The sequence below is a fragment of the Rattus rattus genome, chromosome 9 (assembly GCF_011064425.1).
Source record: "Rattus rattus isolate New Zealand chromosome 9, Rrattus_CSIRO_v1, whole genome shotgun sequence".
Taxonomy (NCBI): domain Eukaryota; kingdom Metazoa; phylum Chordata; class Mammalia; order Rodentia; family Muridae; genus Rattus; species Rattus rattus.
Genome location: NC_046162.1, coordinates 56614990 through 56640648, shown reverse-complemented (window position 1 = coordinate 56640648; position 25659 = coordinate 56614990). Strand labels below are relative to the sequence as shown.

General features: G+C 47.0%; 1 protein-coding gene and 1 non-coding gene across 2 annotated transcripts; both read right to left on the bottom strand.

Moving 5' to 3' along the window:
• Positions 1-434: 434 nt before the first annotated feature.
• Cwc25 (CWC25 spliceosome associated protein homolog) lies at positions 435-23320 on the bottom strand. Its single transcript, XM_032913190.1, has 10 exons — positions 23157-23320; positions 19982-20154; positions 12388-12624; positions 10385-10454; positions 8130-8257; positions 7404-7467; positions 6766-6956; positions 5394-5483; positions 2627-2788; positions 435-2137 (listed from the first exon to the last, which is right to left on the bottom strand). The coding sequence occupies exons 1-10, from the start codon at positions 23172-23174 to the stop codon at positions 2023-2025; spliced, it is 1248 nt and encodes a 415-aa protein (XP_032769081.1). The 5' UTR covers positions 23175-23320; the 3' UTR covers positions 435-2022.
• Positions 23321-25156: 1836 nt separating this feature from the next.
• Positions 25157-25228, bottom strand: Trnac-gca. Its single transcript has one exon. It is a non-coding gene; the product is annotated as a tRNA-Cys (tRNA).
• Positions 25229-25659: the final 431 nt, after the last annotated feature.

The window sequence follows — 25659 nt, the reverse complement described above, 5'->3', positions numbered from 1 at the left end:
CGGGGGACAGAGGAGTAACGCGGCAAAGGGAAAAGGAAGTCCTGCCTAGGAAACCAGGGACCGCCCCCTCGCTCCACCCAAGCGTGGATCTTCCCACTCCCCTGGGCCGACAGCACACTCCACCCGCGGGGCACGCCCCCTTTCCCCGGGGCCAATCAGAGGAGCAGGCCGGGAATCCTAGGTTTTATGAATGGGCCGCGCGCCCACCCACCTGCCGCCTAGCCTCCTGTATACTGATGGTCAAGTTTAGACACCGCTAGCATCTGCGGACGCATATTGTGATAATCCTTTCACTCTTGCTCCAAGAAATCTTGCCCACGGTTTATTACGTAATTCCACTTGGACTAAGGGTCTTAGTATTCGACACAAATCACAGGTCAACACTTGGGATATGAAGACTCAATACCAGACACATGGTCAGTCGCTCTACACAGTTACAAAAATAAATGTAGCCTTTATTACCAAGTAATAAAATAGAAGCCATAATTAACTATAGCGTAGGGCAGCAGGATGAGGCGATTAAATGAATAATGTTACATTGTCTGGGAGGAAACTAGGTTTTAAGAATTACGGTGTCTGGAATTTTAGTGCTTAAAAAAAAAAAAAAAAAAAAAACCCAAACATATTTTAGGAGGAATAAGGAACTGGTAGAACAAGGAAATGGCTTAACTAATCTGAGTTAAGAGCACCTCTGAGGGCCACATGGTCTGTAATCACAGCTCCAGAGGCTGAAAAACAGGAGATCTACAGTTTAAGGTCAGCCATGGCTAGGCTGAATCTGTTGTCTGTTTAAAGAGCACCAAGAAATTCCCTGGTCAAACGAGAGCTTCTGGTGAAAGATTAAAGGAATGGCAGTAAGGATATAGAAGTGGCTCCTTGAGTCTTACTTAGGTTTTTAGTTATTACAGGATAAAAGAGCAACTAGGAAGCTGGGGGTGGGAGGCGGAAGCAGGAGAGCCATCACCAGGCCACCCTGGGCCAATAAGGGCCCTGTATCAGACAAACCACAAAGCAGCAGCAGCAGCTACTGTGTGTGGTCAGAGGAACCAAAGTTCAGGGTCATCTTCAGCTACACGGTACATTCAAAGCTAGCCTGCTACAGGGGACCCTGCCACAACAAACAAACAAACAAACAAACAAACAAAAAGTAGCCAGAAAACAAACAGCTTCCTCCGTATTTTCTTTTAGAAGTCACAGAACCCCTGACGTGGGTCCTGATTCCCGCCCCACAGAGCTGCCCACTGTGAGATTCTGAGGAACAGAGAAGGATGTGTACCTTGGCAGGTGTGTCCTTCCTGAAGCCATACACACCTATAAATGCAACCTCACACATCTGGAGAGGACAGAGTCATATCCAAATGTCAAAGGTCAGCTACCCCACAGCTACATTCTGTCAGTAACCTGGAAGCTCACCAAGCTGCCTTACTGTGTTACTTTTCTGACAGGGTTATTGAACAAAATATTCTCACAAGACTAACTTTTCAAAAGCAAATATGGAATTAGACATCTGTATATATACACATACACCATTACAGCTCAAAGCCCAGGTAGTTAGCAGTTCACTTAGGGCTTTGTCCTCTCTTCCAGCTTCTTTGTCCCTCTCTTGGCTCTTCCTGATGTGATGCTTGGCTATTCTGTCACATAATCTACTGAGTAAAGTCAACGCTTATGTATCCCAGTAAGCACCATCCATGTGGGTGGCTATGAGGAGAGGCCTCTGGAAGTCTGATCCATTCATTCAGGTGGGAGGGAAGAGGGAGAGGCAGCCAAGCCTTCTAGTACCATCCCCTAAAACACAGTCAAAGCCCACAGTGCATCTGGCCAAGGTTCCCGGATCCCGAATCAGGTCGCATCAGTACTGCAAGGATGTGAAATGTTTCAGGGGTCAGTGAACAAAAGGCCCTTGGAACAGTGGTGCTTTTTCATCTGTACAAGAAGCCATTTGAACTCTTATAAAGAGAATCTTAAGGAGTCAGCAGCCTCCCTGGCGAAGTCAGGCAAACCAGTAAGAGAGACTGGTTTTCATCTTCTCATGAAGTTCTTCTCCAGAGCCATCGATGTCCGCTGCAGAGAATGGATGTTGCGCTTGACCCGGTCCTCCAGGGAAGAGGTGGACGCGCTCTCCAGCTTCATGCGGCTGGGGAAGGAGAGACAGGTGAATGGGAAAAAGAACATTTTCAACTGGTCAACCCTGGCAGAATCAGAAGAAACAGGTTTGTAGTCAGAAAGCAACTATAGAAATAAAGTTCTTTTCAGTCCACATAGACAATTTTCAAAGGACTCCATCTGGAACCAGGGTTTTTAAATGTCCATAAGGGAATACTCATCTGTTTTGGAAAACAAGTCAAGTCTCATTGGAAAAAGGTTTTCTGAGCCACAGTGTTTTTACTTAAAAGGAAGGCCAAAGAATTTCAGTGATTTGGGAAAAATACCAATTACTTCTACATCAAATAAAAATGCTATTATCTGGCTAGAAACTGGGAGCAGAACCAAAAGTGGTCCCAAGGCTGAGTTCTGAGGTCTCTGGACACAGACAAGCAGCAGCACCAAGCCCAGCAGTGGGCTTGCTGCCACATGACCTCATGGAGACCACGCAGGTGGAGCCCAGGCATGAGCAATCACTTACTGGATGAACTTGCCGGACCGAGAGTCCAACCTCTCCAGCCTGTGCTCCTGCTCATCCTCCTTGGCGTGCCTCTTGAGGGTGTTGAGCCTCTCTTCCTCCCTCCACTTGGCATTTTCCATCATCTCCTGCCGTTTCCGCTCCAGTTCCTCCGCTGAGAGTTTTCTGTGGAGCACAAAAACAATCCCAGGTTCTACCCTTTCCCCAGCAAAACCAAACAGGACAGAAGCAGCTTGGCATGCAGGCGGGTCACAGACTTGCCAGCCCTGAGATCCCCAAAGAGGAGGAGCCAGGCCAAGTGAGTCCCTTCCTTCTTTTTTTTTTTTTTTTTTTAAGATTTTTTATTTATTTATTCCATTTATTTGAGTACACTGTAGCTGTCTTCAGACACACCAGAAGAGGGCATCAGACTCCTTTACAGATGGGTGTGAGCCACCATGTGGTTGGTGGGAATTGAACTCAGGACCTCTGGAAGAGCAGTCAGTGCTCTTAACCACTGAGCCACCTCTCCAGCCCCCGAGTCCCTTCCTTCTGATGCCTCAGGCACATGGTTCCAACCAAACCATGAAGGCTTCAGGGAAGGATTTTGTAATCACACTCAGAAATCTCTAGGATAATTATTTAAAACAACTACGAAATAGACTGAGAGCTAATCAGGAACCTAACCTATAACAAGTTTGTCCCCACCACTAAGACCTTACAGAACAGAGGACTGGGCCATTCATGTGACTGCTGCTACTTTACACTCCATAAGAGATGCTACAACCCATGGATAAAAACAAAAGCAAAAACAAAAGCCCATGGCTACAAGTTGAGACTGGCTCCAGAGTACTTGCTGTGCAAGGATGAGGTTCTGAGTTCAAAGCCACAGCTCCCCTGTGAAAGCTGGGATAGCCACACACGCCTGGAACTCTGCCATATGGGCAAAACCAGGCAAACCCAGGAACTGGCTGCCCGTTTAGCCTATCTAAATCCCTCAGCTCCAGATCCAGTGAGAAACCCGACTCAGGGAAGATGGGAGAGTCCAATGTCCTCCTCTGGTCTCAATGTGTGTGAGTAGGGGTGTACTGGACACACACACACAGTCATGGATGTAACCCACGAATGTAAAATACCACTCTGGGGTGAAGCTAGATGCCTGCAACCTGACTTGACTTGAGCTCAGAATATAATAGGTAGATCGTCTTCCCTGGCATTCATCCTGAATGGAGTTAGAACAAAAAAAAAGGAAGTGATGAACCAGATTAGTCACCACTTAACCATGTCAGACATCCAAATCTATTGCTTCTAAAATAGGTATGTTACACTTCGTACACAGATAGTTTATGATACATAGACTTTAAAGGGAAAAATGACAGAGTTATGTTTTTTTAAAAAGTGCCCATTTGGAGAAACACACTAAAATACTAAAATCTGACATTTAGTTATCCATGGTAACTATGCTTCCTGTCAAAACCACTAAGCTGGCTAGCAAACCCCTTTAATTCCAGCACTCAGGAGGCAGAGACAGGCATCTCTATGAATTCGAAGCCACCCTGGTCTACATAGCAAGGGCCAAGACAACCAGGGTTACAAAGAGAAACCCTGTCTCAAAAACAAAGCAAGAGAAACAAAACCCACCTCCTAACTGAGGATGGTGGCACTTGCCCATCCTCACAGAAGTGGAGAAGTGGGAAGATGGAGGCAGGAAGAGGAGTTTGTTTGTCTGAGGCCCTGTCTCAAAATCAAACAAAAACCCCGAAAACACAGCTCCACTAAGTAAACAGGTAAAACTGGTTACTGTGGAAACTCAGACATACCCAGTATCCTAGTATTTTAGATGCTGAGACAGGAAGACTACAGAGAATTCCAGGCCAGCCTGGACTTCAGAGGACACTTTATATAAAACCCATGTGAGCACATGTGTGTGTGTGTGTGTGTGTGTGTGTGTGTCCATGTGGAAGACCAAGGCCAATGTCAGATGCTACTCTTCAACCATGCGTGTGCCACCATATTTTTTGAGTCAGGTCTCTCACTGAACTTGGAGCTCATCAATCCAGTCAGACTGGGAATGAACAAGGCCCAGGGACCCACTTAGACAGCAGCCCTTTATAACTAGTGCGCTATCTCTCTAGCCCTATTTTTGTTTAAATCATTTAATTAAATTTGTGTGGGTGAGTGGGTAGTGTACCATGGTATACATGTAAAGGTCAAAGGACAACTTGTTCTCTTTCCCTCTATATGGGTGTTGGTGATTGAACCCAGGATGTCAGCCTTGGTAGCAAGGCTTTACTGCTAGGCCATCCGGCCAGCCAGATTTTATCTGTTCAGTGTGCCTTATCAGTAACAGCTGACCAGAGGGGGGTGGCTATCAGTGTTCATGCCTATAAACACATCACTTGAGAAGCTCAAAGTCAGCCTAGTTTACAGTCTAAGACTCGGTATCAAAACCCAAAGTTGAGTAGGACTAGGGATGTAGTTCAGTTGTAAGAGTGCTTGCTCTGAATGAACAAGGCCCTGGTTTGATCCCCAAAACCACATAAACTGGGCATAGTGGCATATGCCGTTAATCTTAGCACTCAGGAGAGGGAGGCAGACTGACCAAAAGTTTAAGGGTCACCCTTGTTTATATACTGAGTCTGAGGCCAGCAGCCTGGGATACATGAGACTATGTCTGGGGAAAAAAAAAATCAGAGGACTAAAGGAAACCAGATACATTACCAATTTCCCTGCTGCCAGATGCCTCTACGGGCAGCCTTAGGAAACCCCAACTCAGCAGGGTCTGACTTACCTGGTGTACCCAGAAGCATGCCGCCGCTGGTAGACCTCCTTTTTAGGTGACGGGCTGTCTCTCTCCTTCCTGTTTGCCTTAGAGGTGTGCCTATAGCAGACAGAGGGAACAAGCCTTTTCTTTTTTTTTTTTTTTTTTTTTTTTTTTCCCGGAGCTGGGGACCCAACCAGGGCCTTGCGCTTCCTAGGTAAGCGGCTCTACCACTGAGCTAAATCCCCAGCCGGAACAAGCCTTTTTCTATGGGGAAGTATCAATGTACCCTGAGCCAATGGAATCCAGGCTGGAGCCAACAAGATGGTTCAGTGGGTAAAGGCACCTGCCATCAAGCCTGATATCCTGAGTTCAATCCAGGAATCCAGAGGGCAGAGGTCAGAACCAACTTGCACATGGGCGCACGCATGCACGTGCTCGCACGCATGCACACGCACACACACACACACACACACACACACACACATACACACACACACACACACAAATAAGAAATTTTAAAGTATATTCAGGGGCTAGAGAGATGGCTCAGTTGGTTAAGAGCACTGACTGCTCTTCCAGAGGTCCTGAGTTCAATTCCCAGCAACCACATGGTGGCTCACAACCATCTGTAATGAGATCTGATGCCCTCTTCTGGTGTGTCTGAAGACAGCAACAGTGTACTCCTTCATAAAATAAATAAATAAATCTTTAAAAAAAAAAAAAAAGTATTATTCAGGGCCTCAGTTAAAATTTCCTGCTGGAGAAGCATGAGGAGCAGACAGAGCTCAGATCTCAGCACCTACGCAACAAGTCAGGTGCAGTCCTACACATGCCTGTAACCCCAGCACTGAGTCACGAACATCTCTGGGGTTTGAAGGCTTAGTCTAGCCGAGGGGGAAAAAAGTGATCTCTAGGATTAGGGAGAAATTACCCTGATGGAATAAGGTAGACAGTGACAGATACCTGCATTTGTCCTCCATACATGCACAAGTATGTGCACCCACCCATACACGTGTGCATTCATCACACATATACACAATACACACATAAAGAGAAAGAAGAACCCATACAGGAGAGGAAATTCCATCAGCGCATTATAGTCCCGCAAGTACAATTCACTGTGACTACACCGAGACTGCACTGTGGCTACACCGTGACTATATCATGATTGAACTGTGGCTGCACGGTGACTGAACCATGACTATGCCGTGAATATACCATGACCACACAGTGCTACACCATGACGGCACCCTGACTGCACCGTGAATACACCGTGACAGCAGAGGAAATAAAGCTGCAACGACTGAGGACGGAGGCGATGACCATCGCCCAAGGCAAACCCCTGCTGTGACCGAGCCTTTAGATCACAGATTATTTCCCATTCAGTTCCAATACTCACTGTTTGCTGGGCCTTGGGGACAGTGACCTTCTGCCGGGGGATCGAGACCTCCTGTCCCGGGACCTCTCTTCCTTGGTGCTTTTCCTGCTGGCATGCCTGGCGGGGGAGGGGCTTGACCGGGAATGGTTCTTTACTGCCCTTTGTTCACCCAGAGACCCCTGCAGCCCCTGGTTCCGGTCAGAGTCCCTCACCTGTATCATTGAGACAAGAGAGAAATCAGTCATAGGAAAACCTAGCTGTTCATACAGAAATGCACTAAAGCAGAAGAAAGAATGTAGGTTCTTTAAAGTTCCAAAAGTAATCGTGTGACTATACAGATGCCTGTAAGTGTGCGGGGCACACCTGAATCCTAGTACTCAAAATGCTAAGGTAAGTACACTCTAAGTCCAAACCAGCCTGGCTTGCATGTGTCAATTCTGTGGCATTCCTGGCAGGATGCTAAGTGCTCCAACCAGGGATCGCTCTACCTGCAGGACTCTCAGAAAGAGGCAAAGGGCTCGAGCATAAGGAGCAGGCTTGGCCTCCAGCGGCCCCAGCCCCCACTATCCAGGTCCCCCCTGTTATCTGCAGGTGTCAAGGGTGACACCTTGGACTGCACAGTCCCCTAGTCACCCCCTTTGAAAAACCCACATCTCTACCTGTAAGCCATATCCAGGGACTTTGGACAAAACAGGAAAGGAATTTGCCATCTTCTTTTGAGATCTAGGAGATTAAAACATATACACATTCACTGAAAAGGAAAGGCACCCAGTCCAGTCTGAGTCTCTCCTGCTGAGAAGGCAGTCTCCCGACAGACATCCTTCCACGGCTTGGCAGCACCTGCTCTATTTGGACTGTCTTCACTGGAAGACATCAGCACAGTCAAGCTTTCCTGTGAAAGCCGTGGGCAGGGCTCTCAGCCTCAGAGCTTGAATACATTCTCCTCTCACCCCATGTTGCTATTCTGGGGACTAATCATGAGTCAGCAGCAACAGAGCTGACTGTCCCTTCGGGAAAATGCAGAATGGGCCCACATGGTTCCATTAATCCGTTTTTAAAAGAAGAGAGAGAGAGACTACAGAAAACCCCCTTCAGTACTAAGGACTCGAGCTGAGATGAAGAGTCTTCTCAGACTTCCAACCTAAGATCTGGGAGGTGAATGTCCCCCTGTGGCAAGAGTGCACCAAGAGACATCGATTTAGTGTTTCCAAGGGATTCTAATGCCAGAGGCCAAGCTCTGCGCTACAGAGTGCACACTGCGTCTTCCCCAGGAGAGCCCAGTGTGGGGCAGCTCCTGGATCAGGACGGGTGCTCAGCCCTCCCAGGGCATGGGCGAATACATGGGTGAGAAGGCTGTGCTACGGGAGCCAGTACCACCTGCTTACCGGCCATGGCTCTGCTCATCCTCGCTGCTGGAGCGATCGCTGCTCGAGCTTCTGTGTTTGTGTTTCCTGTGCTTCTTCTTCTTCTCCTTCTTCTTCTTCTTCTCTTTTTTTTCAAGACTCATTTGCAACTGGGAAATGTCCAGAATACAATCACATGAGATTACTGACACCGCCATTAGTACCTGGTGTAGAGAACGATTCCCATCCAAACTGACCCAGGACATTACCAAGGTATCCATGTTGGGTAAAAATGCACCCCAGAAACCTTCTGAAAAGAATTTCTCATAAGTGAGCAAGGAATCCACATTTTTAAAATTATTATTATTATTGGGAGCTGGAGAGATGGCTCAGAGTTTAAAAGCTTAATTGAACCAGAGGACCCAGGTTCAATTCTCAGCACCCACATGGCAGCTCACAACTGTAACTTCTATTCCAGGGGACCTGGCACCCTCATACAAACATACATGCAGGCAAAACACCCAGTGTACATAAACTATAAATAAGGAATAATAATTACTATTATTATCCCTATGCCCCTTTGGCAGGTCTGCCACTCACTGGCTAACTACACTTGTCACCAAGCCTGACAAGTAAGACATCAATTCTCAGATCACTCATATGCAATGGCACATGCACACAAGTGCACCTGCACATAAGCACACATGCACACAAGCACATAAGCACACAAGTGTACCTGCACATAAGCACACATGCACACATGCACATAAGCACATGTGCACATAAGCACACATGAATAAAAACACACCTGCACACAAGCACACATGCACATAAGCACATGTGCACATGTGCACATAAGTGCACACAAGTAAATGCAACTTAAAAAAAAAAAACAAATGGGGTTGGGGATTTAGCTCTAGGAAGCGCAAGGCCCTGGGTTCGGTCCCCAGCTCCGAGAAAAAAAGAACCAAAAAAAAAAAAACTACTGAAGACATGGAGTTCTTTCCCAACCAAAAGGAAATAAACCTTAATTAAGGTATTAAGGTAAGGCTGCACAGAATCACCAGGAAATAGTATCTAAACACAAAAGTTGAGGGGCTGGAGAGATGGTTCATCAGTTAAGGGAACTTGCTGCTTTTCCAGAGAACTTGAGTTCTATTCCCAGTATCGACATCCAGCAATCCACAAAAGCCTATAAGTCTAGCTCCAGGGGCTCAATGCCCTCTACACCCACATATACAAATAAAAATAAGACTTTAAAAAATGTAAGCCTAGTAATCCTGTCAACTCAGGTTGAAGGAGGAGGATTGAGTTCCAGACTGTCAGGGGCTACAAATAAGTCCTGTCTCAACCCAGAAAGAAGTTATAAAAGCCAGTCCAGCTAAGCAGTGATGGCGCACACATTTGGTCCCAGCACTCCGGAGGCAAAGGCAACAGGATCTCTATGAGTTTGAGGCCAACCTGCTCTAAAGAGTCCCAGGATGCTGGGAAGAAAGGAGAGGGCTGGAGAGATGGCTCAGCGGTTAAGAGCACTGATTGCTCTTCCAGAGATCCTGAGTTCAAATCCCAGCACCCACATGGTGGCTCACAACCATCTGTAATGAGATCTGATGCCTTCTTCTGGTGTGCATGAAGACAGCTACAGTGTACTCATATACATAAAATAAATAAAAAAAATTGAAAAAAAAAGGAGAAGGAGGAGAAAGAAGAGGAGGAGAAGGAAGAAGAAAAGGAGGAGGAGGAAAAAGAGGAGGAAGAGAAGGAAGAAGAGGAAGAGGGGAAAAAGCAAAAGCTTCTGCTGCTAAAGGAGGGGCTAAAGAGATGGCTTAGCACTTAAAAGCACGAGCTGCTCTTCCAGAGGACCAGGGTTCAATTTCTAGCATTCATATAGCAGTTCACAACTATCTATAGTTCCAGGGGATCTGATGCCAGTTTTCTGCCTCTTCAGGAACCACGAATGTACACGATGCAGACACATGCAGGTACACAGTGAAGACACACACACACACACACACACACACACACACACAGTACAGACACACACAGTGCAGACACACACACATAAAGGCACACAATGCAGACACACACACACACGCACACAGTGCAGACACACAGTGTTGACACACACACATAAAGGCACACAATGCAGACACACATAGGCACACAGTGCAGACACGCAGACACACACACACACACACACAGAGGCACTAGTGCAGACACACACAGACACACAGTTCAGACACACAAACATGCAGGCAGTCATCCTCATCTCATTGAGTGTTCAATGCATGACTTACCAGCTCTTTGATTTTCTTCATTTTCACAGGATTGTTCAGTACTTCTCTTTTTTTCTCCTCCTCTTTCTTCCTAAATACATAAGAATTTTAGTGGCTTTTTCTTTTGCAAAGGGAATTATGTTATCCTTCTCACCAAATTCTATGTAATGGCTCCTTTTCAAAACTCATGAACAGCTAGCCAGGGCTATACAGTGAGAACCTGTCTCAAAACAAAACAAAACAAAACAAAACAAAACAAAACAGGAAAACAATGAAAACCACATAGACACAGAATTTAGGCTAAAACCTACAGGTTGGTGTGGCAACAAAAAAGCTCCAGCAAACACACACAAGAGACTGTGTACTGTGGAGAACATCCCCATGGGGCACTGCAGAGGGCAACCGTGAGTTCAATCTGCTTCTCCTCTGGCTTCATGTTCAAGGCTTCCCTCAAGCTTAAGGGATCAGATGTGGACCTGTGAGTCCGCAAGCTGCAACATTACAAAAACAACCTCCACTGCTTAGCATAAAAACAGCCTCATCGTGTGGGAATAAAGACAGCAGAATAGTTCTTCTTTTAAGGAGAGAGAGAGAGAGAGAGAGGAGAGAGGAGAGAGCGCACATGTGCACGACCTCTAGGCCAAACAAACCAGTAACAACAGGGAAACGTAAGCAGAGCAGCACACAGCCATAACCCATAAAGCACACTCACTCTGGAGACAGTGTCAGGAGGATCCTGGCTTGCTTGGCCAGTGTAGACGAATGTGCAGTCTCTAGGTTTAGCAAGAGGACTCCGTCTCAGAAACTGAGGTAAGAGGGCTGGGTAGAGCGCAAGTCTTCTGCAAGTTAAAGGAACTTTTCTGTCTGAGTTCAAATCCCTAAGGCCCACATGGTGGAAGGAGAGAACCAACTCCCACAAACAGTCCTCTGACCCCCACACACACACCGTGGCATGTATACACATGTGGGTTCACACGCACACATGTACACACACAAATAGGGTAGAGTGACTGAGAAGGACATTTGATGTCGACTTCTAGGCTCCACAAATAGGTAAGCACACATATGCACAAGTATACACTAACACATAAAGCACACTCATTCATAAATAAATACATAAATAATAAAAGTGAGAGGAAGAAGGAGGCTGAAGGGGAAAGGAAGGCAGACTCGTTTGCTGGCTATACACCTGCAGTGGGTGAGTGGAGGGTTAAGGGAGTATTAATCTCCTAGCCAAGGAGCTAGCAAGTGTTTGTCACCTTGCTTCTACCTCCTTCTGATGGTCTGGATATGCCTGGCCTGGGGAGTGGCACTATTAGAGGGTTCGGCCCTGTTGGAGTAAGTGTGGCCTTATTGAAGTAGGTATCTCACTGTGGGCATGGGCTTTGTCCTGGCTGCCTGGAAGTCAGTCTTCTGCTAGCAGCCTTCAGATGAGGATGTAGACCTCTCAGCTCCTCCTGCATCATGCCTGCCTGGATGCTGTCGCCTTGGTCATGGTGTCTGTTCACAGCAGTAAAACCCTAAGACACTCCTTTTTAACTTTAATAAGATTTTTATTATTTTTAGTGTGTGTGTGTGTGTGTGTGTGTGTGTGTGTGTGTGTGTGTGTGTGCAGATAGAGGAGTCTAGACAAGGATGGGTCTTGGTTCTCAGGCATGTGCACATGTAGGTTCAGGTGCCGTTGGGTGCCAGAAGCCTTGGATCTCCCTGGAGGTGGAGTTACAAAAGCTCTCAACTGTGTGACTCGGGTACTGGGATCCAAACTCGGGCCCTGTGCAGGAGCAATGCATGCTCTTAACAGCAGCCTTCCGCCCTGGTTTTGTTTAAGCGTTTGGTGGATAAACCCAGTCTGTTTGATGCATTTGCAGTATCCTCCCATCCGACATCCTCACAGGATCTCTCACCACCCGGAAGCACAAATGGAGACATGGAAAGCAGGAGCAGCTATAAAGCAAGAGAAACACCAGCCTTGGAAGAGTCCCCAGGCGTCTCTGTAACAACCCTTCTCAACTGCCCGGCTGTACCTTATGATGAAGAGAGGGTCTTCCCGGATTTTGCTGGCCATGTCAAGAAGAGAATTAGCACCCGACGGGGCGAAGATTGAGCCTGGGAGGAGTCCTGTCTCAGAAGAGCAGCCGGCCTCCCTCTCCTCCATCTTCTCAAAAACATACTTGTCAATGGGGCGCCCCAGCAGGTACTCATCGCGGCTCACCATGCCACCCGGGCCTTGGTACATCCAATCCAACTTCTCTTCTTTTTTCCTGGTTTAAAAAAGAAAGAAATAAAGGAGAGAGGGAAGAAAGAGAGAGAAAGAGAGTGAGGTTAGACACACACTCACTCAAAGGAAAGGGGAAAGTAGGGACCTGCTGAGCTCCACACAGGACCTAAGCTGATCAGCACTGGGCCCTCTGCAGATCCCTACTGCAGGCCAAACAGCATTTCTGACTTGGCAGACAGGAAGCAACAAGGCTTAAAAAGAAGAGATACTTTTCACAGTTCATGAGGAAAACCCAGAATCCTCCAGCTACTTACTGAGTCTTCTCTACCAAGCTTTTATAGTACACCTCACGCCAAAGACAATGCTACCATGAGGAGCGCATTCTGCCTCAGCACCTACAATGACTTCCGTGATCCCACACGCAGCTGTGCTTGCTGCCCGTCTGCCCTGGGCACAGTGGCCTGGCGGGGCTGCATGTTTGAGAAGGGACAGGACCAGAGTCACCTGTTTAGTAAATGAGCTCACACTTGAAAACCAAGAGAACGTAAAATAGCAAACGATGCTGTCACACAAAGGAGGACACCAAACCATGTCACCGTGTCATGCTTTACGTTGCTTCTGTCCTCGTGGGAGGAAAATGTGGTTTTAAATGGGCCCTTTATGTGACAGGAAGCTGAATTCTTTTTTTTTTTTTTTTTCTGGAGCTGGGGACCGAACCCAGGGCCTTGTGCTTGCTAGGCAAGCGCTCTACCACTGAGCTAAATCCCAACCCCTGAATTCTTTTTTTTTTAAATATAATTTTATGTGTAGGAGTGTTTCCCTTGCATGCATGCCTGTGCACTTACTGTATGAGCGTGTGCACCTCAGAGGTCAGAGAAGACTGGACTCCCTGGGCATGTTTAATGAAAATAATTTAAAGCAATACAACCACGACCATTTGTACTTTTTTGGCTATTAAAAGAATCTGTTTGGGAAAGCATAGTTTGTAATTAAGAATTGATTGTGGCGGGGTTGGGGTTTAGCTCAGCGGTAGAGCGCTTGCCTGGCTTAAGGCCCTGGGTTGGTCCCCAGCTCCGAAAAAAAAAAAAAAAAAAAGAATTGATTGTGGCCACTAGGTCAAACTGCAAATAGCTTAAGGGGTTACCACGCTGCTAGAGTCAAGATGGAAGATCACACTTCTGGCAGGCGGGCTGTGAAGACTATGAGGGAGGGTGGGCTTTATACTGGGTGCCGGGTAATCACAGGCTTTCCTAATTCTCTCGTGCAAGTAAACCACAGACTGAGGGGGAGTCTGCCTCCTGTGTTCCAGGCCGGCTGAGAATGACCAACTGTTTTTTTGAAGATTTATTTATTTCATGTATATGAGTACACTGTAGCTGTCTTCAGACACACCAGAAGAGGGCACCAGATCCCATTACAGATGGTTGTGAGCCAAAAAAAAAAAAAAGAAAGAAAAAAGGGGTTGGGGTGTTAGCCCAGTGGGTGGGCCCTGGCCTAACAGGCGCAAGGGCTTGGGTTCGGGCCCCAACCCCGAAAAAAAAAAAAAAAAAAAAAAAGACAGATGGTTGTGAGCCACCATGTGGTTGCTGGGAACTGAACTCAGGACCTCTGGAAGAGCAGCCAGTGCTCTTAACCGCTGAGCCATCTCTCCAGCCCAAAGATCAACTTCTTATCCACACATTTCTACCTCCCAAATGCTGAGATTACAGCCCTATGCCACTACACCCAGTCCACGCTGCACTGGGGAGCAAACAGAGCTTTGGGCATGCTAGGCAAGCACTCACATGAGTAAGCTCCTGGGTTTTCATTTGCTTTAAAGTTTTTATTTACTAGTAGTGTGTGTGTAACAGGGAGGGGCATAAACGTCACAGTGTGCATGTGAAGGTCAGAGAGGACAACTTTCAGGAACCAGTTTCTCCTAGGGTCATCTGGCAAGCAGCCAAGGTTGGGTTTGAACTCTTAACCCTTCTGCCTCTTCCTCCCAAGTATGGACATAGCAGGTGTGTGCAATTGTGCCAAGTGGATTTGTTTGTGACAAGAACTTTTTTTTAAATGTGTAAGTGTGAGTGACTACTGTGTATGTGTGCACCACATGGATCCCTGATACCTGTGGAGGTCAGAACTAGGACAGGCAGTGGAGAGCCGTCTCACATGGGGGCTGGGAATGGAACTCAGGTCCTCTGCAAGAGCACTACCTGTTCTTAGACTAATTAAATTAAACTTAAAACCCAACTAATGAATATGCATGTATATGCACAATGTGCACGGGGTACTCGAGGAGGCCAGAAGAGGGCATGGGCACTCTGCGACATGGAGTTACAGATGATTGTGAGCAACCATGTTGGTGCTGGGAACTGAACCTGGGGTCTCTGCGAGAGCAACAAGTGCTTTTAACCACTGAGACTTCGCTGCAGCCCTTGTCACTGCTGTGATGTTTGCTTTGTTTTTAAAGGGTTTCATTGTTATCTAGGCTACCCTCAAACTTGAGGTACTCTTGCCTGGGCACCCCAGTTTGTTTCTATTTGTTGGTTGGTTGTTGGTTCTGGTTTTGAGACAAGGGCCTTGGCTGTCCTGGAACTTGCTATGTAGACCATGCCAGTCTCTAACCCATAGACATCCTCCTGCCTTTGCCTCCTGAGTGCTAGGGTTGAAGGCAAGTGCCAGCACACCTGGTTCTCTCGTCTTGCTATGCCGTTCAGGCTTGCCCTGATTCCTGTGCTTACAGGGTTCTGTGCTCTGCCTCCTGAGGTCTGACATTTGCCACAGCACAGATCTGAGGGAGAGGATTTTAAAAGCACATCTCACTAAGGAAAAAACAACAGACCTAAATAAAGAACATGTCTGAGAAGACTGGCTATGCCCCTAACATGTCTGAGAAGACTGACCATGCCCCTAACATGTCTGAGAAGACTGGCCACATCCCTAACATAGCTGAGAAGACTGGCCACACACCTTAACATGTCTGAGAAGACTGGCCACACACCCTAACATGTCTGAGAAGACTGGCCACACCCCTAATGTCTGAGAAGGTGGCCACACCCCTAATGTCTGAGAAGGCCAGCCACACCCCTAATGTCTGAGAAGGTGACCACACCCCTAATGTCTGAGAAGGCTGGCCACACCCCTAATGTCTGAGAAGGCTGGCCACACCCCTAATGTCTGAGAAGGTGGCCACACCCCTAATGTCTGAGAAGGCTAGCCACACCCCTAATGTCTGAGAAGGTTGGCCATGCCACCTGTGCACCTGCTACTGTGCCCAATAAATAAGTTACACTTATTTACATGTAAGCAGTTTCTCATCACATCTCCTGTGCCAGAGAGATGAGCAAAGCCAGAAAGATGTAAAAGGGTTGCTCAGTGGCTACTGAGTGAGACCCAAAGGTAGACAAATCATGAGGTGTGTGAAGGGACTTAGCAACACTCAGAGACCCAAGGCAGAACTGCCTGGTCTGCAGCTGCATGCACAGAGGCAATGAGTTTGCAGGGATAGACTGAAGACCAGTTAGCATGACGAGGAATGCTGGTGCCAGACAGCTGAAAGTGAAAAAGAAAGGGGCCATGCGCAACTCAGATGAGAGAGAATCCGGCCACTAACTGAAGGGGGCGGAGAGTGAGGGAACTGGCAGGAGAGCCAGCAGCCTGCAAGCACAGGATTAGAACGATGCAGGGGAAATGATACTGGGTCAAATCTGTACAAACAAAAAATGAACTGAGAGAGGAAGGCACACTCTTTGCTTTAGAGATATCATCGGTCCTACCATGTAGCCAGCCCCCATGAGGGCTCTCACACTCATGAGTCGACACTCACTCTGGCCTAAAATACATCTGAATGGTGGAGTACTTGCCCAACATGGATGACGCTCTGAGCTTAATAAACAATAGAGTGGGTGGGGAGCCCAGGACACCCATGAGCTCTAGAGACACATCACAGAACTTGGCTTCTGGGTCACCATTAGCCAGAACTGGGGGATTCTGGGTAGGCTGCTTCTGTACCTGCATCTCTAAAACACAGCCATCAACCACTGCCTTTCCCTGTTTCCCTGAGGCTTCAAATGAGAAACTATTTGAAGGAAAAGCATATAAAACCAGAGTAATGATCCTCTACATTTTGGTTTTGCTAACATGAAGGTATATAGAGTATATTCTCCATTTAGAGTGCATATTAGGGGCTGGAGAGATGGCTCAACAGTTAAGAGCACTGACTGCTCCTCCAGAGGTCCTGAGTTCAATTCCCAGCAACCACATGGTGGCTCACAACCATCTGTAATGGGATCTGATGCCCTCTCCTGGTGTGTCTGAAGACAACTACAGTGTACTCACACATAAAATAAATAAATCAAAAAAAAAAAAAAAAAAAAAAAGAACTTTAAAAAAGAAGAAACAAACTGGTCCAGAAAGATAGTTCTGTGGATAAAAGTGTCTGCCACCAAGCCTGACAACCTAAGTTCAATCTCTGGAAATCACATGGAGGAATGAGAGACACAACTCTAGAAAGCTGCCCTGGTCTTCCACACCAGTGACAATGAACGCACAACCACACGCCCAGATTTGGGGATTTAGCTCAGGGATAACAGTGCTTGTCTAGCAAGAACATGATCCTGAGTTCAGTCCTCAGCTGTGGGGGTGGGGATTACAGAAAAGGCCAGAGAAACCCCACCACAGATTCCCTTGTCTCTTGAAGTCCCTTCTGCTTACAGGAACTCAGTGAGATGGGGGTTGCCTTTCTTTATTTAATGTAAGAATCAAGCATCACTGTCTAGGAACTGCAGCCATGTAAGACTATGAACAAATACTATGAGGATACTCTGCTGCTCTGTGGTAGAGTCGCTCGCCTAGCATGCGTGAGGCCTTGGGTTTAATCCCCAGTTCCAGAAAGGGATTTGGAGATTTATAACATTATGTATATGAGAGGTCTTCTTTGTTCTATGAACAATGCACTTCAAACACAGAAAAAATCATATGAACCTGGGCTGGAGAGATGGCTCAGCAGTTAAAAGCACTGACTGCTCTTCCAGAGGACCTGAGTTCAATTCCCAGCAACCACATTGTGGCTCACGACCATCTGTAATGGGATCCGATGCCCTCTTCTGCCGTGCAGGTGTACATGCAGAAAGAGCAACTCATATTCATAACTAAATGAATCTTAAAAGATGACCTGAACCACAAGAGTGGAATGAATCATTAAATCCAACGGGGTTCAATTAGATAAAGTCAGAGCATTCAAACCAGATGAATGGACGAACAGATCACCTGCAAAAGCTGGGGTCCCTAACAATGGTCATCAGATACTGCAGGGCTAGCCTCCCTTTCTGAGTTCTGAATATTATTTTTCCTCTCTTATCTGTCTTTTATTTTGGATGCCAACCAGGCCTAAGTGCTTTCTCTAGCTCTTTGGGCTACCTTACCTTTTTTCTAATGATCCCCTCCCCACCTTGTGGATGTGTACAGCCACGAAGCTCACCTCCCTGTCAGCTATTCCCAAACACCATGGCTTTTGCCCCCTTCTTTTCTCCATTCTCCTCCTCCAGGAGATGTATAGTTCATCTGGCTTGGTTTTTGTTTTTTTTTTTTTTTTCTATTTTTTTCGAGCTGGGGACTGAACCCAGGGCCTTGCGCTTGCTAGGCAAGTTCTCTACCACTGAGCCAAATCCCCAACCCCTTGGTTTTAAACTCTTAACAAATTGTCCTCAAACTTAAAAAAAAAAAAAAAAGATCATGGAGACAGAAAACTTGAAATCCCAACACTTAGGAGGTTGAAGCAGAAGGAGACCAGTCTGGGCTATGACATGAGACGCTGTCTGCACTTTTTAAAAAGCTGTTTTTATTTTATGTATTTTGTCTGCATATATGTGCACTACATGTGTGCAGTACCCGCAAAGGCCAGAAGAGGGTGTCAGACGTTCTGAAACTGGAGTTCTGAGCAGCAGTGTATGCTGGGAATCAAACCTGCACTCTGTCCTCTTAACCAATGAACCAATGAACACCAGCCCAAAAATAAGGAAATAAGTATTTAAAAAAACAAAAGTAATTCATGCTCTTGTTCATTTTTTTTTTTTAAATTCTTTTTTTTTTTTTCCGGAGCTGGGGACCGAACCCAGGGCCTTGCGCTTCCTAGGCAAGCGCTCTACCACTGAGCCAAATCCCCAACCCCCGCTCTTGTTCATTTTTGTATTAATGTCAGCCTTAGTTTCTTTTTGAGGTTATGAAAAAAATACCCTGACAAACGCAACTCAAGGGAGAGAGGGTTTACTCTGGCTCACAATTCCAGGCACAGTCTGTCGCGATGGACCAAGGTGACAGGAGCTGAAGCAGTGGTCACACTGCATCCCAGGAAGCACTCAGCTTGCCGAGTCTAACACAGTCTGGGATCTCCAGCATAGACTAGACTCCTGCCCACAGTCAAGACGGGTCCTCCCACTAACAGAATGAGATAATCCCTCACACATGTGCCCAGAGGCCCATCTTCCAGGTGATACTGGATTTAGTCAAGTTTCACCATGAACAGTTACCATCACCATTCCCTAAATACGTGGTATTTCACTTAAAAGTTCTATAAAACCTCATTCGCTGTAAAACATCAGAACCTGTCCAATCCAGTTCTTAAAAGAATGTGGTTTTCTCCCTAGGTATATGCCATGATGATATGTCCATGCACTGACACCGAGTCTCTCACACACAACTGTGGACGGAATAAATCCCTCTTCCATGAAATCAACGGAAGCCACACGTTCCCCCAGGGAGCGTGGCCACATCTCGCCCTGAAGGTTTGCTCGTGAACCGTGAACAAGGGGAGCGGCAGAGACGGCTCTAATACAACCTGTCTGCAGTTTCTATGCTGCCCTGATTCCAGAGTGCACTGCAGAATGCATTTCATGCTTTATACTTCACGAGAGGCGCAGGGTAATTATCTCCGGTTGCTGCCCTTAGTTTACAAGAAAACTGACCAAAGGCAAAATTCAGCAAGACCGTCCATGGCTTCAACAGGATTTGACTGACAGACGCCCTATCTGCTTACTCACGCTCACCCACTGCCCCCAAGATGAGCTGGCAGCACATTCACAGAGGCCTCAGGCAGCTAACGACAATGACTTTCTGCCACAGTCGTGGTTGTCAACTGTCTCACGGGAGCATGGCCTACACTAGGCTAACCAATGGAGATGACTTCCTGTAGAGATGAACAGCCTCGGTACTATGGCTTCCTGGGTCCTATTGAGATGTCGGGGCTCCCAACCTTCTCCCTGGGATGCAACTCAGGCCACGCAAAGCGAATCTTAGAATCAAGTTGGTCAGGCTCCAAAATCCACGTGCTGAGCCCTTTAACTATACGCAGCACCGGAACCAGGCCCGCACCCCCAGCACGGCCATTCCCTGCACACCAGCACTGCCAGCTCCCCACTTACTTCACAGCCCCGACATCCTCGGCGTAGCGCTGCATCTCTTCCCGAGCTCGCTCCTCTCGAAGCTCTCGCTGCAACTCCTCAATCTTTTTCCTCTCCGCTTCATGTTTCTGCTCCGCCTTCCACACTTTCTCCACATTGCGAAGGGTCTGCGGGTGCCAGCTCTTCTTCAGGTTCTGTGTGAACGACAGGAGGGAGGAAAGAACTCAGGGAGTGTAGTGGAAGGTGATGAGTCTAACTAACCCAGTGGTCTAATTTCACTTCTGTCACTGTAGCGCAGAAGGATTTATTTCACCTTTTAACCCCAGGTTACAGACCATCGTTGTGAGGAACCAGTCACATTGCATCCTGTCAGAAGCATGGACACAGAAATGCACGCATGCTCATGGGCTCAGGCTGGCTCACTTCACTTTTATACAGTTCAGGATCCTTACCTAGGGAATGGCGCTGCCCACAGTGGACGGGGGTCTCCTCACATTGATTACTTAAGACAATCCCCAAGACAAATAACCACAAGCCAACTCAATGGAGACAATCTCTAATGGAGACAATCTCTCGTTCAGATTCTCTTTTCAGACGATTCTAGATGCTACATAGACAGTTAAAGCTAACCACCACAGCTGGCCTCGCTCACCCTTCCCATAACTACCACATGCATTCATGTAAAGGCAAGAGGGCAGGGTGGAGAGCGCAGGTCAGGAGTACTTGACTGGCAGGCATGAGGTTGTGGGGAATATCTGTCGTTACAGTCTGAAGACGGAACAGGTCATTTCCGAGTTTCCTTCAAACAGTTTCAAACAGACTCCTCTAGCCATGCCTAAAGTGGGAGCTGATAAAAGCAAGGCAGGGAGTAAGGGCAAAGCGAAATCTATCTTACTTTGAAAGGCAACACAATTCACTGGAACAGAGCATTCGGTGTTCTGCAAACATCTTTTCATTGTGTCCACTCGACTGTGCTGTGCCTAACTTGCAGGCTTGCCACATTCCTAGCCCTCTTTCAACTTTCCTTCCCAGGAACTTCCCCTTGTTTCTCCCCCTTCACCCTTACTGAATGTTTCTCCTCTTTCCCCTCTCTGCTTTGCTTCATGCTGTAATCCTAGGAAGTTACCAAGAGGAGGTAGCATCTAAAGACACTGGAATACAGCTGGCCATGTGGGAAGCACGCGCAGCCACTGTCCCAGTGGTGAAAGCAGCACAGCGTGAATAATTCCTGGTGGCCGGAGGTGGAGGGCAAGCTGTGGAGAAGGGGGTGTAAGATAAAGCCAGCTGAGAAGGGAGCAGATCAAATCCTTTAGAGGCATAAAGAGACTGCACTCCACCCTGCTGGTGGCAGGAAGCAGGAACTGACACTGTGCAGGCAGGAGGCATGACTGGCTATCACGTGAAGGATGGGCGAGAGAGGTAGAAATTAATTATCTATTACCAGACCCGCCACCAACAGAGAGGTGCAAAATGGGAGAGCAGTTAAGAAGACTAAATGAGATAAAAATACACAAGGTGCCTTACAGATGCAAAGCACAGAGTGGGCAAAAACACAGGTGTGTGTTGTCCGTACACATACATAGGCCACAGCCTTGCTAGGTAGCTCAGGTTACCTTCAAACTTGGGACCTTACTGACTCCACCTCCCAGGCACTGGAGCTAAAGGCATGGAATTTGCTTTCCTTCTCTACTGCCTCCCCCTTTATCTGGTTGTTCTATCCTTCCTTTCTTCCTACATTCTTTCCATGGATCAGGACTGGCTTCACCACCTCCACCTCCACCTCCACCACCTCCACCACCACGGACACACGTGCCCTTACTTTGTCCTACATAGGTTTTCCTTTCCATCCCAGGGCACGAATGGCCAGTGTCTGGAGAAATGCACAGATGTCACCACTGAGTGAGAGTGACCATCATCCTGTGGCCAGATGCTGCTGAATATACAAGTCACAGCACAGCTCCAACCACCCCGCACGCGACAAATTATCAAGATGAGAGCTTTCCTGGCAGGGATGGCTTGTCTTGGTCGTCAACTTCAATGGAGGCATTGGCTCCATCGGATTCTGGGAATGTCTGTGAGCTATGTTCTTGCTTACGAACTGAGAGAGGGAGGCCCAGCCCACTGTGGGTGGTACCATCCCTGGGTAGGTAGGCCCACCCACGTCAAAAAGGTAGCTGAGTAAGGCAAGAGAAACAAGGCAGTAAGCAGCATCGCTCCATGGTTTCTGCTTCAGTTCCTGCCTCTGGGTTACAACTTGAGCTCCCTTAATGATGGGCTCGAACCTATAAGATGTAATAAGCCTTCTCCTCCGAAAGTTGCTTCTGATCTTGGTTTTATTACAGAAGTAAACTAATGCACTGTCCATAATAAACAGTTACATGAAGAACATACTTGACTAACATTGATGGAGTCCCCGCACTGGATCAAATTAAGGACACCTGGCAAACTCAGCGTAATTGATAGACACCTAAACTGATGTACTTATTGATTCAATTAGCATCACTTTGAGAAGATCAATAGTGTCTTAATCTAGCTCTATGCTTCGTGAATACGTCTGCCTTCTTCAAGGCATTAGTTCCCCACAAACCAACTACAGGACTTAAGAGCAATTGCCACTTAGCCTAAAAAAGTGTTACCATACATGAGAAAGCTGCCTCGTCACTATACATCAAAGCAAAACACTGATGTGAGGAATAAAACAAAGACGGAAAAGATTTAAAATGGATTTGTCCAAATGGAACTGCTCAGGATCGGAGATGACTGGAGCCCCCCCTTTGACAGTCCAGGTCCAGAATATAACTGTGAACTCCCAACTAAAAAAGAAGGGGTGGAGAGCTAGGTCCGAAGATAACACACACACAATACAAAGTTTACGTGCCCAAGATCTACCTCCTTCCATACCATGAGTCCAACTGTCCCCATCCCTGACCTCAGACTTCCCAGCCTGGGAGAACCCCCAATCAGCAAATCCAGACACCAGCAGACATCACTCGCCGCACGTCTTCCCGAGTCCCTCTGTGATCTTCACCATCCCCTCCCTCTCCATGTTTATCACCCCCTTGTGCTGAAAACAAGACTTCATAACCAGGGTTACCCACTGCTATCCCCGACTTCCACCCCACCCCTGCCAGTTTCGGTCCCCGGCACCAGTGGGTCTCGGGACTCAGTCCTCCCTGCTCAGGCCTCCGGCACTTACCAGGTCTCCGCCTCCCATGGTGGTGGAGACGATTCTTCAGTCTGTGGACCTGAAAGAGTCAGCGAAGGTCGAGAGGAAACCTAGTGAAACAGTTGAGACCGCCTCACCGGACTTAATCCCTAAAGGAACCAGCTGCCCTTTTCCCCGCCCGCTCTAGATCGCACTTCCGGGGTTGTGTCATATAACTGCGTCAGCGTCTCGGCTTGATGACGTTTGGTAAGAGCCCTAAGTCTACGTGAACCTAGAGTCGCAAGTACTTTCTAACCGCCCTCGGGGCTTTGGTATTCTCATTTTGATTGACTCACGTAAGCATCTAGCCCCAACTGTTGAAAAGCCACAGACAGGATTCTATTGCCTTGGTAACGCATCAGGGCTCTGCTGTAGAAGAAACTGACTCTGTAAGACGTCAGTATCTGCCAACTTAGGCCACCTTCCCAGCACACTGCTACACCAGGATTTCCAATCCAGCTTTCAAAACTGGACTTTCGGCCAACTCCCTCGTTCCCGGCATGTTTTATAGAAATATATATCATCAAACAAAATCCCAAAAGCCAGATATCCTGGCACACCCCCAATCACCTCCATGCTTGGTAGACGGAAACGGGAAGATCAGGAGTAAAAAAGACACCATTGGGGCTGGAGAGATGGCTCAGCGGTTAAGAGCACTGACTGCTCTTTCAGAGGTCCTGAGTTCAATTCCCAGCAATTGCATGGTGGCTCTCAACCATCTGTCATGGGATCTGATTCCCTCTTCTGATCTTCTTTCTGAAGACAGCTACAGTGTACTCATATCGTATATATATTTACATGTATATGACAGCGTTGGCACAACGTTTGAGGTCATTCTGGTCTGAAAACCCCTGTTTTTATTTTTTTATTTTTTTTTTATTTTTGTTTGTTTGTTTCATAGACAGTGTCTATGTAAAACCCTGGCTATCTGGGAACAATGTAGATCAGGCTGGCCTCGAACTCAGAACAGAAAGCCCTGCTTCTGTCTCCAGAATGCTGGAATTAAAGACTTGCTGCACTATGGCCAGCTTGTTTTTATTTTTGAATTGTTAGAATAAAAGAACTGGAGGGATGGCTCCGCCTTTAAGAGCATCAAAGTCTCTGATTTGATTTCTAGTACCTACATAGTGGCTCATCACCTTTGATTCCAGTTCTAGTGAGTCACACACCCTCTTTTGACCTCTCTGACCACCAGCCACACAAATGATGGACAACATACATTGCAAAGCCCCCATACACATAAAATTATTTTTTTAATTGAACTAGCTGGATGTGGTTGATAAGAGAATTTGGTTGGGTGTACTTTTACACGGCTTTAATCCCTGGACTCTGGAGGCTGAGGCAAGCTGATCTCTATGAGTTTAAGGCCAGCCAACTCTGTATCATAATACCCTATCTCAAAGATTTTTAAAAGCTAGCTACATGTTTGGGGGTGGGGTGGGGTGGGAATTAAGGCTTCTTTTTAGAAATACCTAAAAAAAGACTGGAGGGACAACTCAACCAGCTCACAACTTTCTGTAACTCCCGTTTCAGAGGATCCAGCGCCCTCTTCTGACCTCCCTGAGTACCCACACACATCCCATTATTATTAATGGTATTGCAAGATTGTAATCTCAACACTTAAAAGACAGTTGGATCTTTATAAGTTTGAGACCAATCTGGCCTAAATAGCAAATTTCAAGACAGCTAGGACTTACACAGTGAGACTCTGTCTCTCAATAAAAAATAAGAAAATGGAGGAGGAAGAACTATAAATAGTCTTCCTTTCTTTCCAGAGTCCAGTATTAAACCAGGGCCCCCCATGTGCTAGATTATTGCTCTACCACTGAGCTATAGCCGCAGCCCAGGGACTTTATGATAACTGAAGCTCAAGTGGAGGCGTATGGTGGCTTTGATTTATCGGTTCTTGTCTTTGTCCCCTCTACTGATGCTGGGTTTTACTCCCAAATATGGAAAAAAACAAAAAAAAAAAAAAAAAAAAAAAAAAAGGAAGGGGGCACCCGGATTTGAACCGGGGACCTCTTGATCTGCAGTCAAATGCTCTACCCCTGAGCTATACCCCCTCACCTTCTCATAATGCTCTTCCTTGTCCACTTATGGTGAGTCACTATGGACTGGTTCCACCCACACAATGTCCTGAGGCTCTGTGTGCTCAAGCCTCACCTTTATACACACTGTCTGCTTGGCTCTTCCCTTGGTCACCAAGAAACAGGATGGGGACATGGAAGAATGACAACTGGCTGAAAAGATATCATGAACAGGGAGTCCTGTCTGTCATTTGGGTAATACGTACATGGGGGGTCACCTTGTCCCCCTGCCCTCTATGGGTAAAGAAGAAGATGGCAACCACTTTTTTTATTTTTGTTTTTGTTTGGGGCTTTTTGTTTGTTTGGTTTTGCATTAAAAATGGAATTCAAGGGGTTGGAGATTTAGCTCAGTGGTAGAGCGCTTGCCTAGCAAGCGCAAGGCGCTGGGTTCGGTCCCCAGCTCCGAA

Coding starts and splice junctions, on each gene's coding strand:
- Cwc25 (XM_032913190.1), bottom strand. Junction 8,258..10,384: donor TGAAGAAAATCAAAGAGCTG/GTAAGTCATGCA, acceptor GACATTTCCCAG/TTGCAAATGAGTCTTGAAAA. Junction 7,468..8,129: donor GATGAGCAGAGCCATGGCCG/GTAAGCAGGTGG, acceptor TTAATCTCCTAG/ATCTCAAAAGAAGATGGCAA.